This window comes from Electrophorus electricus, chromosome 20, assembly GCF_013358815.1.
Source record: "Electrophorus electricus isolate fEleEle1 chromosome 20, fEleEle1.pri, whole genome shotgun sequence".
Classification (NCBI taxonomy): Eukaryota; Metazoa; Chordata; class Actinopteri; order Gymnotiformes; family Gymnotidae; genus Electrophorus; species Electrophorus electricus.
In genome coordinates this window covers 6,975,219-6,991,492 of record NC_049554.1, presented here as the reverse complement: position 1 = coordinate 6,991,492, position 16,274 = coordinate 6,975,219, and the positions used below count along the sequence as shown (strand labels likewise).

Here is a 16,274-nt window from a genome sequence, read left to right as displayed (position 1 = left end):
TAATTTTGTTTTCTGTAATACTTTTTACTGTATATTTTAAAGAATTTCCTAATGTAAGTTTAATAGCCTGAGGAATGATTAATGGCTGGGTAAAGATGATCATTTAAACTGACACAGATAGCTACTGTGATTCTGTGATGCATTCTGTTCATACTTATGAAAAATCCATTAATGCATGATATATCATGATTCCTTAGTAAACAAGTGCACCAATCGTCAAAATTGAGTATCTAATATTTATCTAATGTTTTTCAGCTTTAAATTAGGGTTTAGAAATGTTATTAGCCATAACATTTATGGCATTTAGCAGATGCTCTTATCCAGAGCGACTTACAAAAGTGCTTTGTTATTTACTCATAGAATACATCCTAGTACAGTACAGTAGGTTAGAGTCCAAGATTCCAATGAACTAGAATACTGTAGAATACAGGGATGAATGCTGATACCTAGAAGTGCAAAATACATATAAGCTCTATAACAGACAACAATCATAAATGTTTTCAAGCCTGCACTCTGGAAGTTTAAACAATGTTAAGTATTGGCACTATGTAAATAGCTTATATTTGTCCATTATGTTGAAGACCAGACCACATTGTCTCTAAGTAAATAATGAAAATAATTCTAAGTCAATGAACATATTCACTGTTAAAACAAACAGTGCACAAAATGATCTCAAATAGGAATTACGTGGGTAGATCTAAATTGCACTTCAGCTTAATCTCAATAAAAATGTAATGTGCATAAATAACTCCACCACCATCACCACAAGCCAACCATATCTGTGTGTGGAAAAATTAGATGTTGAGATGATTCAGCACTTTCATAGTATCTATTGGCACAGTTTGGTGCTGTGTTAAAACGTACTATCTCTCCTTTGGGGCCAGCGTCACCCTTGAACCCTGGGACACCAGGATCACCCTAGAAAAAAACACACATAAAAGAACACAGCTTACTGTTAACATATATTTATATAGGGTTTGGGTTAACATATATTCATATAGTTTGGTGAGGTTTATTGATGAACAGTTCAAGTGACCAATGCTCAAACTGCCTAGTTAAAATGATCACTTTTGTCACTTTTAGGACTCAGTATCTAAGCAAACCACAGGAGGACAGTGAAGAGTTCAGTAACTATACTGAACTAACCACAGGGGGGCAGTAAAGAGTTCTGTCCCCACACTGAACTAACCACAGGAGGACAGTAAAGAGTTTAGTCCCTGCACTGAACAAACCACAGGAGGGCAGTAAAGAGTTCAGTAACTATACTGAACTAACCACAGGGGGGGCAGTAAAGAGTTCTGTCCCCACACTGAACTAACCACAGGGGGGGCAGTAAAGAGTTCTGTCCCCACACTGAACTAACCACAGGGGGGCAGTAAAGAGTTCTGTCCCCACACTGAACTAACCACAGGGGGGCAGTAAAGAGTTTAGTCCCCGCACTGAACAAACCACAGGGGGCAGTAAAGAGTTCTATCCCCACACTGAACAAACCACTGGGGGGCAGTAAAGAGTTCTGTCCCCACACTGAACTAACCACAGGGGGGCAGTAAAGAGTTCAGTAACTATACTGAACTAACCACAGGGGGGCAGTAAAGAGCTCTGTCCCCACACTGAACAAACCACAGGGGGGCAGTAAAGAGTTCTGTCCCCACACTGAACAAACCACAAGGGGGCAGTAAAGAGCTCTGTTCCCACACTGAACAAACCAAAGGGGGGCAGTAAAGAGTTTAGTCCCCGCACTGAAAAAACCACAGGGGGGCAGTAAAGAGTTCAGTAACTATACTGAACTAACCACAGGGGGGCAGAAAAGAGTTCTGTCCCCACACTAAACAAACCAAAGGGGGGCAGTAAAGAGTTCAGTCTGTATACTGAACAAACCACAGGGGGGCAGTAAAGAGTTTAGTAACTATACTGAACTAACCACAGGGGGGCAGTAAAGAGTTCAATCCGTATACTGAACGAACTACAGGGGGGTAATAAAGAGTTCAGTCTGTATACTGAACAAACCACAGGGGCAGTAAAGAGTTCAGTCCCTACACTGAACAAACCACTATATATATATATATATATATATATATATATATATATATATATATATATATATATATATATATATATATATATATATATATAAAAATATATATATATAAAACAAATCACTATATATATATATAGAGAGAGAGAACAAACCACTATATATATATGTCATGGGAAGCTTATATATAATTCCTGGTTGAAGAGCCTTCAGTATCAGCTAGTGCATTACCACCAGGAGACTGGAGATGGGACTGCACATTAACTGACCTGATCAGTCTAGTCTGGCACTTCCCCATTGCCAAATTTACAGCATTTAGCTGACAATTTTATCCAAAGCAACTTACAATTCTGACTGAACACAACCTGAGCAACTGAGGATAAAGGGCCCAACAGTGACAGCTTGGCAGTTGTGGGGCTTGAACTGGCAACCTTCTGAACTGGGAACCCTCTCAACCACTGAGCTACCATATTTAGAACTTCATCAAGGTCAGGATCAAGAGCTTCAGTCTAACCGCTAACTGGGACTAACGCAGACAATACAGCATTTTGTGATATTTTAGATGGATCCATGGTTGAACCTGTATCAGCCTTTCATATCAGCACCAACAGTTTACTCTTGTTACACTTTCATCACTTTGGTATACCTAGGATTACAAGTTATATCTAAAAATTAATAATTTCCAATATTATAAGTGTTTTTAGCCGTTGAATAATTGGAACAGGGCATTTTTTTAACCTCCCTGACTGGCAAGACAAGAACAATATATTGTAACACATTTTCTTGGCCACCAGACATGATTTAGTGTACTTGATTCTGAAACCTCCAAAAAGTAATCTAGATAACCATTTAACTAGAAGAGTTTTATATCATTTGATATAATACTAAAAACACTGTCAGAAACACAGATGGTACATGTAATTCTACACTTTTTGATTGTGTAATTCGAAACTACCAGGCATATTTAAAGATCACTCACAGACTGCCCTTTTGGTCCGAGGGGTCCAGTTGCTCCTTGAGGTCCAGGAGGCCCACGGGGACCTGGAAATCCAGGAGCTCCAGCTATACCAGGGGCTCCCTGTGGGAGGAGCCAGTGGATTACACCAACACACAGAATATGATGTTAGATAAGGGACACCTTCCTAATTTTGATCTGCTCTATTTACCCTCTGAACAGTATCAGATTAACATGGTATCAGTTGATTACACTGGTGAGGCTACTCTGATTTAATCTTATCTTGCATACTCAGTTGGATGAAGATTTGGTAAATGCACAAACCAGTTCATCCAAGCAACATAAAACAGAAACGAAGACATTTGAATGAGTCCTGAGAATTTTCTCCAGTTCTCTATAATCTCTCTGCAAACATACTGCTTATTCTTCATATTTTTTAAGACGTTCACTATCTGCACAGAATTGCAGTTAGCCTCTGTATCAGACCCCATGAGCTTCCTGGAAGACTTTACTATGTAATTGAATATTGTGATAGCTGGTTGGTTGTGATGACCCTTCTTGCTGTGAATACAGGTTATACTGTATCATCTGGAATAAAACACAAAGCTCCCAGATAAATGTATTTATTTATTTATTTTTTAAATGAAGGAATATTTACTCACAGCTGATCCTTTGGCTCCAGGCATTCCATCTGTACCGGAGTTACCCTAAAGATATGTGTAAAAGATTTTTAAACACTCTGATATTTATAACAAATCTGTTCAGCACTGCTGCGACTCGGCTGAGTGACATTTTTCATTAGTTTTCTTCATAGGCACTCACAGAAATTCCAGAAGGTCCAGGAGATCCAGGTGTTCCTGACTCTCCACGGGGTCCCTGCGCACCCTCAGGCCCCCGAGCACCAGTGGGTCCAGCTTCACCCTTCGGAGAGAAAACAAAAGAGGATCAGATATCTTGACTCTTACCTTCTGATCATTTCATATTTGTACACTATAATTCTTTCCATACTCACATTTTCTCTAAGTAATTATAAAAATACATTATAAAAATAAAAAGTAAACTAGTTGCGCCTATTGCATAGGTTTAACCCTATCCCTAATGCATAGGGTTAACCCTAATGCAGAAAGTTAACCTAACCCTGATGCATAGTTAACCCAACCCTAACCCTAACTCTAATGCAGAGAGTTCACCTAACCTTAATGCATAGATGGAGTGGAATGTAGATTATGTGGTCCATTTAATTAATTAATGACCAGGGGATCCCTCTGTGTCAGTGCCTGTATGAGGGACCAGGGGATCCCTCTGTGTCAGTGCCAGTATGAGGGACCAGGGGATCCCTCTGTATCAGTGCCAGTATGAGGGACCAGGGGATCCCTCTGTATCAGTGCCTGTATGAGGGACCAGGGGATCCCTCTGTATCAGTGCCTGTATGGGGGACCAGGGGATCCCTCTGTGTCAGTGCCAGTATGAGGGACCAGGGGATCCCTCTGTATCAGTGCCTGTATGGGGGACCAGGGGATCCCTCTGTATCAGTGCTTGTATGGGGGACCAGGGGATCCCTCTGTATCAGTGCTTGTATGAGGCACCAGGGGATCCCTCTGTATCAGTGCCAGTATGAGGGACCAGGGGATCCCTCTGTATCAGTGCCTGTATGGGGGACCAGGGGATCCCTCTGTATCAGTGCTTGTATGGGGGACCAGGGGATCCCTCTGTATCAGTGCCTGTATGGGGGACCAGGGGATCCCTCTGTATCAGTGCCTGTATGGGGGACCAGGGGATCCCGCTGTGTCAGTGCCAGTATGAGGGACCAGGGGATCCCTCTGTATCAGTGCCTGTATGGGGGACCAGGGGATCCCTCTGTATCAGTGCTTGTATGGGGGACCAGGGGATCCCTCTGTGTCAGTGCCTGTACATGGTAGCAGAACCATGTTCTCAAGTTTCTCCATCTGGATCTGCAATTATTGTTCCTGGCTGAATAGTGACTCAGCACATAGACATACAGTACTCTCACATAATCCATTACTAACCAGAGCAATGTAAAGTAAACATTTCCTATTGCTGCTAAAAACATTTTTTTATTCAGTACCCAATTGTTAGAGAGCTGAGAGAACAGAAGAGGAGACCTACCTTAGCACCTGGGGAACCGGGGAATCCTGTAGATCCAGCAGGTCCAACAGGACCCTATACAGCCAAAAAGCAGCATGAAAAGGACACATGCGCATCCTCTCATTTAAAACATCTTCAGTCTGAAGCCAAAATTATTAATACCTAGTAGAAATAAAGATACTGAATATATATTAAACATTGGACTGAATTTAAATTCCAAATAAAATACTCACAGGAGGACCAGAAGGTCCAGGTAAGCCATCGTTTCCACGAGCTCCCTGAACAAACAGAACATCATAGATAAATAAAATAAACAGAAAAGCACTCCACAGTCCCCACAGTGAGGACCCATGCCTCTCAGGGACATACTCAGACTCTTCCACTACACTTTGCCAGGCCCCAAAATAAGGCAAATTTTCATTTAGTAACTTGGGACTTCCTAGTCCTAAAATATATGTGAAGTCCATCATTTAAACATACTACTACACAACACCTTTGCACTTGCAAAACTTTCCTTCATTCCGATCAGATTACACAAAGACTAGCTGAGTGGTGCATCTTTAGTGCATCTGTAGGTAAGGATGGAAAGAGCAGTCTTTTCTGTTTAATGTTCCTCCTAAAACAAATATAAAAGAACTGTATCCTGGATTGGTTTCTGCAATTACAGCATGACCATTTATGTACTCTAGTTCATTAATATACTATAGTTCATTCATATACCCTAGTTAATTCACATAGTTGAATTCAATTACCTGTAACCTGGAGCTACAATGGAGCCAGTACAGTAATCACTTCTAAAGTTCTAAACTACAATGTATTTATCAAAAGATGTCATTAAAGTCATGACTAGGAATGTCTTGTGTGTTATGTGTCATTTTCATATAAAGTCAGACATGTTACATACTGTTGCTTTTTAGAGTTTATTTTCTCAGGGTTTAAATTTAAAGGATAGTGCACACACAAACACTTGCATTGATTAAAGCATTTCCAGTATTTATGTATAAATAAAATTTCGATGTATTTAAGGTAATATGATTATTAAATGGTAGTCGGGGTGTATCTGAGCACAATTTGCAGGGTGGCGAGATAGTACAGGTGAACCAGCGGGGTGGAGAATTGCACAGGTGAACCAGCAGGTAATTAAAATGAGTTGCCCCTGTGTGTGGTTAAAGGCAGCCTACTTCAATGGCATTCTTTCAGATAGTAGTGAGCCAGAGCCAGAGCGTCTCAACACCCACTGAGCCCTGTGGCAGAAAGCTACTGGGAAACGAACGCACTGCTCTGCTAAGAAGTGAAAGCTAGTTGAAAACCCAGTTTGAGTGTTTATTTGTTGCTTTTTTGTTCAGCAAATCCATTAGTAAACTGAACTCAGTGTGATGCCCCGGTGTGCTGCCTCCTTGCCTTCATGCAGAGTCAACCAGAGTCTTGTAGTGCCGGTTGGTTGGTGTGTTTATGCCCTGTGTCTGCTAGTGCCGGTTGGTTGGTGTATTTATGCCCTGTGTCTGCTAGTGCCGGTTGGTTGGTGTATTTATGCCCTGTGTCTGCTAGTGCCGGTTGGTTGGTGTATTTATGCCCTGTGTCTGTTAGTGCCGGTTGGTTGGTGTATTTATGCCCTGTGTCTGCTAGTGCCGGTTGGTTGGTGTATTTATGCCCTGTGTCTGCTAGTGCCGGTTGGTTGGTGTATTTATGCCCTGTGTCTGCTAGTGCCGGTTGGTTGGTGTATTTATGCCCTGTGTCTGCTAGTGCCGGTTGGTTGGTGTATTTATGCCCTGTGTCTGTTAGTGCCGGTTGGTTGGTGTATTTATGCCCTGTGTCTGCTAGTGCCGGTTGGTTGGTGTATTTATGCCCTGTGTCTGCTAGTGCCGGTTGGTTGGTGTATTTATGCCCTGTGTCTGCTAGTGCCGGTTGGTTGGTGTATTTATGCCCTGTGTCTGCTAGTGCCGGTTGGTTGGTGTATTTATGCCCTGTGTCTGCTAGTGCCGGTTGGTTGGTGTATTTATGCCCTGTGTCTGCTAGTGCCGGTTGGTTGGTGTATTTATGCCCTGTGTCTGCTAGTGCCGGTTGGTTGGTGTATTTATGCCCTGTGTCTGCTAGTGCCGGTTGGTTGGTGTATTTATGCCCTGTGTCTGCTAGTGCCGGTTGGTTGGTGTATTTATGCCCTGTGTCTGCTAGTGCCGGTTGGTTGGTGTATTTATGCCCTGTGTCTGTTAGTGCCGGTTGGTTGGTGTATTTATGCCCTGTGTCTGTTAGTGCCGGTTGGTTGGTGTATTTATGCCCTGTGTCTGTTAGTGCCGGTTGGTTGGTGTATTTATGCCCTGTATCTGTTAGTGCCGGTTGGTTGGTGTATTTATGCCCTGTGTCTGTTAGTGCTGGTTGGTTAGTGTATTTATGCCCTGTGTCTGTTAGTGCTGGTTAGTTTGTGTATTTTTGCGTACGCTCTGTGTTTGGTTCCGGTGTTGTTATTTTGGTTCTCTTCCTGCTTCGTCACGTATCTCGTTTATTGCTCAGGCTTGTGTTCACATCGTTTAGTTTTCCATTTCCTGTGTCCATGGTCATGGTTTCGTTACTATTACGTTTTAGTTTGCCTTTTTGTTTGCAGTTCCTTGTGTTTTGTTACTTTTGTTCCCGTATTGTTCTGTTTATTTTAATTAAAATTTGACTTGCGCTTTCATCCTGCCTCCTGCCTCGTTACTATGGTACATGAACTAAGGCCATATCTGTCACAGCTCTTCCCTACTGAAACAATAATGTTTTTGGAAAAGTGGGTTAGAACAATCAGGTGAACTCAATTAATATCTGGGTCACATCATTCTTTACCTAAACAGTAAAATGTTTTTGTAAAGTGTAGTGTTTGCTCATTACAATTGTTAGGGATTCTTAGATTCCTACCGTAGGTCCAGAAGAACCTGGACGTCCTCGTTCTCCGGGCAGACCACGCGGACCCTATAGCAGTTACATACCAATGAATAATTCTATATTCCAATAACACTTTTCTTAACAGTTCATCTCCAGGGTCTTCTTTTTAAAACAGCGATTTGGTAGATGAGCATATGTACTGTATATGTGTGTCTGATTTGTTCTGCTTAAATGGTAAAGTGTGACTTCACGAATAATTAATAAAACATTTATTGATCTGGAGTCCATTCATGGATGTTTTGAGTTAGAAACCAGAGGCATCATGCCAACAATATATACAATGTATATAAGGTCAGGGACCAAAACAAAAATGAGTTTAGAACAAAGCCTGTTTGTGTAAATGTTAACTTTAGAACTCCAGACTCTGAGCAGTTTCACATCACATTATGGCAGAAACTTTGATCACTTTACAGTGCCACTGACCCTACTGTACTCCCTAAACCACTGACTGCACTGTACTCCCTAAACCACTGACTGCACTGTACTCCCTAAACCACTGACTGTACTGTACTCCCTAAACCACTGACTGCACTGTACTCCCTAAACCACTGACTGCACTGTACTCCCTAAACCACTGACTGTATTGTACTCCCTAAACCACTGACTGTATTGTACTCCCTAAACCACTGACTGTACTGTACTCCCTAAACCACTGCCTGTATTGTACTCCCTAAACCACTGACTGCATTGTACTCCCTAAACCACTGACTGCATTGTACTTCCTAAGCCACTGACTGTACTGTACTCCCTAAACCACTGCCTGTATTGTACTCCCTAAACCACTGACTGCACTGTACTCCCTAAACCACTGACTGTACTGTACTCCCTAAACCACTGACTGTATTGTACTCCCTAAACCACTGACTGTATTGTACTCCCTAAACCACTGCCTGTATTGTACTCCCTAAACCACTGCCTGTATTGTACTCCCTAAACCACTGACTGCATTGTACTCCCTAAACCACTGACTGCATTGTACTCCCTAAACCACTGCCTGTATTGTACTCCCTAAACCACTGACTGCATTGTGCTCCCTAAACCACTGCCTGTATTGTACTCCCTAAACCACTGACTGCATTGTACTCCCTAAACCACTGACTGCATTGTACTCCCTAAACCACTGCCTGTATTGTACTCCCTAAACCACTGACTGTACTGTACTCCCTAAACCACTGCCTGTATTGTACTCCCTAAACCACTGACTGTACTGTACTCCCTAAACCACTGACTGCACTGTACTCCCTAAACCACTGACTGTACTGTACTCCCTAAACCACTGCCTGTATTGTACTCCCTAAACCACTGACTGTATTGTACTCCATAAACCACTGACTGTACTGTACTTCCTAAACCACTGACTGTACTGTACTCCCTAAACCACTGACTGTATTGTACTCCCTAAACCACTGACTGCATTGTACTTCCTAAACCACTGACTGCATTGTACTCCCTAAACCACTGACTGTACTGTACTCCCTAAACCACTGCCTGTATTGTACTCCCTAAACCACTGACTGTACTGTACTCCCTAAACCACTGACTGCATTGTACTCCCTAAACCACTGACTGTACTGTACTCCCTAAACCACTGCCTGTATTGTACTCCCTAAACCACTGCCTGTATTGTACTCCCTAAACCACTGACTGTATTGTACTCCATAAACCACTGACTGTACTGTACTTCCTAAACCACTGACTGTACTGTACTCCCTAAACCACTGACTGTACTGTACTCCCTAAACCACTGACTGTATTGTACTTCCTAAACCACTGACTGCATTGCGCTCCCTAAACCACTGCCTGTATTGTACTCCCTAAACCACTGACTGTATTGTACTTCCTAAACCACTGACTGCATTGTACTCCCTAAACCACTGACTGTATTGTACTTCCTAAGCCACTGACTGTACTGTACTCCCTAAACCACTGCCTGTATTGTACTCCCTAAACCACTGACTGTATTGTACTCCATAAACCACTGACTGTACTGTACTTCCTAAACCACTGACTGTACTGTACTCCCTAAACCACTGACTGTACTGTACTCCCTAAACCACTGACTGTATTGTACTTCCTAAACCACTGACTGCATTGTGCTCCCTAAACCACTGCCTGTATTGTACTCCCTAAACCACTGACTGTATTGTACTTCCTAAACCACTGACTGCATTGTACTCCCTAAACCACTGACTGTATTGTACTTCCTAAGCCACTGACTGTACTGTACTCCCTAAACCACTGACTGTATTGTACTTCCTAAACCACTGACTGTATTGTACTCCCTAAACCACTGACTGTACTGTACTCCCTAAACCACTGACTGTACTGTACTCCCTAAACCACTGACTGTATTGTACTTCCTAAACCACTGCCTGTATTGTACTCCCTAAACCACTGCCTGTATTGTACTCCCTAAACCACTGCCTGTATTGTACTCCCTAAACCACTGACTGTATTTTCTGCTTTTTGCTGCAGGGACTCCTCCTCTTACCATTGGCCCTGGAGCTCCACTTTCACCAGGAGCACCTGCCTCTCCCTGTAAAAATACGAGAGAGAGAGAGAGAGAGAGCGAGAGAGAGAGAGAGAGAGAGAGAGAGAGAAAGAGAGAACGGGGTGGGGTTGGCAAAACCATAAAACATGGAAGTGAAAAACTATGTAATACACACTGTAAATCACTAAATAGACACACATCCACAGTCCATCTGTTGCTATGCACAATTTGTGATGTTATTCATCTTTGGTCAGGGTATGATCACATGGAGCATAGTCTCTGTTGTAAACCTGATAAATGGACATCATCTCTACAGTTTACCTGAGTGTAAGTAAAAAGTAACTGTGTCATATAATGGGGCTGGTGACTCTATATGTATGTTTTTTTCCTGCATTGTGCTTAAAGTAGAATTTCATTTTCAAAGTAGAATGTGCACACAAATTATGTATGTAATTGATAACTTCAGTACTACATGTTCCTTCATCTCATTTAGGTGGAACTAACAGCACAGAAATGCCAGACAATATCTGCTCACTCAGATATGTGCTAGAACAACAGTCTGAACATCCACTTTAAAGTCATACCTTAGAACCAACAGCTCCCGTCTCTCCCTTTGGTCCATCAAGACCTGGATAACCCTGAACAAGTAGAAATGCACATTTACCAACAGTTCTGGGAAACTTTGGTGAGCTTATAAAATAAGAACTCAAACTGATGAGCTATCTTTAAACACTGCTCACTCTGTGTCCTTTGATTCCAGGTAGACCAGGAGTTCCAGGAAACCCACGCGCTCCCTGTAATATGAATGAAGGAAATAAGAATACAGGGTTGAAAAAAAGAGACCGAAGCAGTCAGTCGTGCTTCTTCGCTTCATTCCTCCACTGGCCTGAAGCCACAGTGCCTGTGTTGGGCTCTGTACAAACATTTACAAAACGTGAGCGAAACAGGAAGAAAAATGAGGCCTATGTTTTTAAAATTAAGTAAAGTAGTGAAGAGATTCTGTGGTGATGTAAGAAATGTACCTGTGGTCCAGAAGGGCCGCGATCACCAGACTTGCCCGGCTTACCCGCTTCACCCTAAAATAATAACAGTATGAGACGAGACCGAGGGGTTGAGGAGGCCCAGGAGTCTTACAGAACACCCTGGACCTCTGCCAGCACTCATATCCTAGCGACAGTGTAATGTCTGGCCTGTGTGGAAATGCCAGCAGCAGAACCAGAAAAGTGACAGCATTTAAAATTTGTTACATATCACTTACATATGCTTATAACATACTTAACATTGAAACTGTAAAATAAATTCGGTCGTCTAGGCTATATTAAACATATATATAATTTTGCACGCGTTCAACAAAGTAAAAGTTGCCCGCTAGCAATCTAGACGTTCTGCTTTTTGCCTTATGTAAGTACCTGTAATCTGTGTTTATTTCTAAAACCCTGCTAACATGAGTTTGTAAATAGCCAAGTTAGTTAACCCAGGTCAAGTTAGTTAACCCAGGCCAAATTAGTTAACCCAGGCCAAATTAGTTAACCCAGGTCAAGTTAGTTAACCCAGGCCAAATTAGTTAACCCAGGTCAAGTTAGTTAACCCAGGCCAAATTAGTTAACCCAGGCCAAATTAGTTAACCCAGGTCAAGTTACAATTACAACTAGGCGAAGTTACTGCTTGTTCATGTTTACTGTAGTTGGCCAGAGGGGTAAGTTGACACACCTCTGAAGGAAACGTAGGGTATATTCAGGGGTTTGGGCATAAACAGGGCCATTGCTCTTTGAAGCCATTCAACAACCTAATTTTTTTTCCCTGTTCTAGGGTGGCAAATACAGCAAAGGGTTTGAGAATTACCTACGAAGACCTGTACAGGTCAGTGATTCTGCTCAAATAAACATTCTATGACAACAAACAGTATTATTTATGCCATATGACAACAATCTAGTGGTTGAAAAGTTACAGTACAAGAAGAAATCTTCAGAGACAAGTGCCTTTTAAGTTTTTAAGGCATTCAGATGTTTTGTGATACATCTAAATCTTCATGATTTAGATGCGTCAGTTTAAGAGAATCAGGTCAAAGACAAAAAAAACCAAAACAAAACAAATATAGGATTACTGATTACAGCAACAGTAGTCTGGTCACTCAGTCAATTCAGCAACTACTTAGGAAGAGATTTACAATGATATTTGTCTCAGTGGTATGAGTTGATTGAGTGTAGATGAATTAGTTGATTCAGCGAGTTGATTCAGTGCAGAAACTGAATCAGTGCGGCTTGAAAGCAACAGTAGGTGTTTAGAGAAGATCAGCTGGTGAGGACATTAGTGGCTGAAACACACAGTTTGGTAAGAACAGAGCAAGACAGGTCTATGTAAGTCAAAGAAAGGGGTGAAAGAGTTGTATTAATGTTTCTGTATATGATAATGTTAAAGTGTTAGTGTTTTACAAATAATTTAAAGAACTAAAAACTGGGGACATCAAATAAGAGATGTGTTATTGTGCGTAGAGTGAAATGGTATTCCGTTGGTATTTACAAAGGAGGCAGCAATTGTGGCAGCTCAAGTACATTTTATATAAATACACACACACACACACACACACACACACACACACACACACACACACACACACACACACACACACACATATACACGCACACACATATACACGCACACACACACATACACACACACACACATATACAGGCACACACAGACATACACACACACACACACACACACACACACATATACACACACACACACACACACATACACACACACACACACACACACACACACACACACACACACACACACACACACACACACACACACACAGTATATAAGATATATATGACAGGTCATGATATAGACTGTCTTTTACATGGAACAGAATTACTTACATCATCTCCAGGTTTGCCGGGGGGACCAGGGGGACCACGGGGACCCATAGAGCCCTATTAGAAGAGACACATTAAAGAACATGGCAAAGCAACAATAACTGTTCTGATTTTATTTTTTAAAAAGTAAAGAAAGAAGTGAAAGCACTGGCATATTAGAAAGGTAAAAGTAAACAAAAACAGCCTACAGTAAATAAAAAAGGTTTTATAAATAAAACTGTTCTAGTTGTAAATAAAGCTGTCTATGAATAAAACCCATGCAGTGGTTAGAAATAACACCTCCTACCTTTATCATTCCTTACTGACAGCGTAGAGGGAATGTGCAGATTATACAGGCTTTAGTAAATGCTGTTTAATCTCTGTTTATACTCTGCCTAAATGCAGTAGGACGGTTGGCTGATTAACTTTCCTTCTGTCCTTTTGCTGGCCAGCTGTTAGTTTATGGCAGGACACAAAGACTGACATGGGGAATCTTTCGCCCAGCAACACTGCATGTTGGGGGCTTTATTTTGATAGTAACCAAAGAAGTACAAAACAAATTTGAAATTTGAATTGAGAGAACTATGACATTCATGCTAGATCTGTCAGACCACCATGGTAGTAGAGCTTTGCAAACAGATACAAGAGCCTCGTGAAGGATTTATGGGATACTTGCAGAGCCACCAGATTCTCCAGGCTCTCCGGGGTTGCCTTGGAAACCCTGCGGACCCTGCATAGGGAAAAGGGGGCAATAAATCTCTCTATCTCTTTGTGTGTGTGTGTGTGTGTGTGTGTGTGTGTCTTAACTAGGCAAGTGGAAACTTTTAAGATATTCAAAGATGATTTTCTTTAGTCAATATCATATACATTTTGAACTTTCTGGTGGCTATGTCATGTGATTAACACATCTGTGATTAACATATCTGTGATTACTATATCTGATTCACCTAATTACTGTCTTTAAAAGCTCCGCAATCGATTCACTTAGAAGTGTTAGATGTGAGCAGGATATAGACTCGAAATAAAGGTATGAAGGTTTGAGGGTCTCCTGAAATCAAGCTATCCACCCTTGAAACTTCATGTTCAGACAAGTCTAAGGGCAACACCTGCCACTTAAGAGTAGTATTCCATACAGGCTTAAAGTAGGTGCCAGGGGATACTGGGGAGGTGTAGGTGTGTGTGTGTGTGTGTGTGTGTGCGTGCGCGCGCGCGCGTGTGTGTGTGTGCGTGCGTGCATGTGTGTGTGTGTGTGAGACATACTTATGTACATTTATGCCCATAAAGGTTCGTGTATATGTGTTTTAAAGCAATCTTTGCATTAATGTGGCCAGTTACATGTCTGTAGATCTTAATTGACTAATTAATTCATTGATTGATTTGACACCGACCAGTGTGTGGCGCTTATTATGCAGAGCTGAGAAGAAAAGCAAATCTGACATCTACTTACAGGTGATCCAGTTGAGCCAGGTGGTCCTCTGGGACCCATAGGGCCCTAGAAAAATATATACAGGAAACAAAAATGCTTGATAAACAGCAATGAGAAGTATGTAAATAAACTATATGTTGACATAAATTAAATTAGAAAATACATTTCACCTCTCATTTAAACCAATGACAAAATGAATGACGACAGATTAGAGCCTCTCTCTCTCTCTCTCGTTTTACATGCTATAAAAGCTCTACATGCATAATCAAGAATGTTTTACATGGGGTACACTGATTTCACCAGCCCCACACCAAATCATTAGAACGGATTCACATTCTTCTACCATAACTTTAATTGTCTTGAATCCATACTGTGTTCAGTAAAAAAGAGCTTAGGAACGCCCATTTTGGTCATTGTTTTGAGTGGAATAGCTGAGTCCATGCTAATATTTATTTACCTTTATATGCACTATGTCTCTATACACTAATGCATTCAGAGATTTGTGTGCATGTTTTTTTTTATAACGGACATTCTGAGCCACAGCCAGAATGTCCAAGTCACGGGGAACTTGACCTGGTTAGACAGAAGTAAAAGTTTTTCCGTCCAAGAAATGGCCATTCCTTTCATACTGGTGTGAGGCGGACCCTCAAAGAACCTTGGACCGATTGAGGTGCATGAGCATGATATGCATGTTTATGTTACTAAAGGAAAACACGCCACGGGTTGAACGAAAATAGACACTGTGTGTGTGTGTGTGTGTGTGTGTGTGTGAGGGGTATTCAAATCCTTTTAAGTAGATTCAACGTTTTAAATCATTATGGTATCACTAAATTTGTGTGTGCTAGAATGCGCTAACGGTTAGCGTAAAAATGTAAAACGTTTTTAGTGAAACATCAACAATCTGACAGGAAATGAGATGACATTAGACTGACAACAGCCTGGCAAGTTAGTTTTGCTCCGCAGCCTTCAAAGCTCGGACGTCTCTGGTTCTCACCATAGGTCCCTGCATCACACCCATTTGTGCACCTCCTGCTTTGTCATCAAATCCACCAGCCATCTGTGATGCAAAGTTCTGAAAGAGAGGTTAGAAACAGCTAGGCTATTTCATACTTTAAATCGAAACGATTATAGTGGCACCCTCTAGTGGTCATATACAAAAAGGATAAAACAAACAAACATTAAACCTCAAAATAACGATCTCTTTCAAATTAAACACTTAACGGGTTTAAGGGATTTTCACAACGCAGTATATAGCGGACAATTCAAATTTTTAGTCACTACTAACTCTATATATACATCTATCTATCAATTCGTCTGTCTATCTCTCTGTCTGTTTGTCTGGCTGCTTGTTTGTCTGTTTTCAAAACCGTTCTAGTGCTGTTTAAATAAAAACCACAGACGTATCTGCAAGAAACACTGGAATAATATTTGATTTAAAAAATGGATATGATTTAAAAATGAAAGGAAACGATTAATTA

At 41.4% G+C, this 16,274-nt stretch overlaps 1 protein-coding gene across 3 annotated transcripts in view; it reads right to left on the bottom strand.

Moving 5' to 3' along the window:
* col2a1b (collagen, type II, alpha 1b) overlaps nt 1-16,274 on the bottom strand; it is a 60,145-nt gene that overhangs the window by 32,712 nt on the left and 11,159 nt on the right. For 2 of the 3 annotated variants that reach the window (XM_027016574.2, XM_027016573.2), the window contains 15 exons: nt 15,791-15,868; nt 14,818-14,862; nt 14,047-14,100; nt 13,395-13,448; nt 11,526-11,579; nt 11,244-11,297; nt 11,088-11,141; nt 10,504-10,548; nt 7,986-8,039; nt 5,330-5,374; nt 5,118-5,171; nt 3,813-3,911; nt 3,653-3,697; nt 3,015-3,113; nt 865-918 (listed from right to left, as the gene is read on the bottom strand). In XM_027016574.2, coding sequence (XP_026872375.2) covers nt 865-918; nt 3,015-3,113; nt 3,653-3,697; nt 3,813-3,911; nt 5,118-5,171; nt 5,330-5,374; nt 7,986-8,039; nt 10,504-10,548; nt 11,088-11,141; nt 11,244-11,297; nt 11,526-11,579; nt 13,395-13,448; nt 14,047-14,100; nt 14,818-14,862; nt 15,791-15,868 — 888 coding nt within the window. Of the gene's footprint in view, nt 1-864; nt 919-3,014; nt 3,114-3,652; nt 3,698-3,812; nt 3,912-5,117; nt 5,172-5,329; nt 5,375-7,985; nt 8,040-10,503; nt 10,549-11,087; nt 11,142-11,243; nt 11,298-11,525; nt 11,580-13,394; nt 13,449-13,677; nt 13,994-14,046; nt 14,101-14,817; nt 14,863-15,790; nt 15,869-16,274 lie in introns of those variants that run through there. The other variant, XM_027016575.2, reaches the window with a different exon arrangement.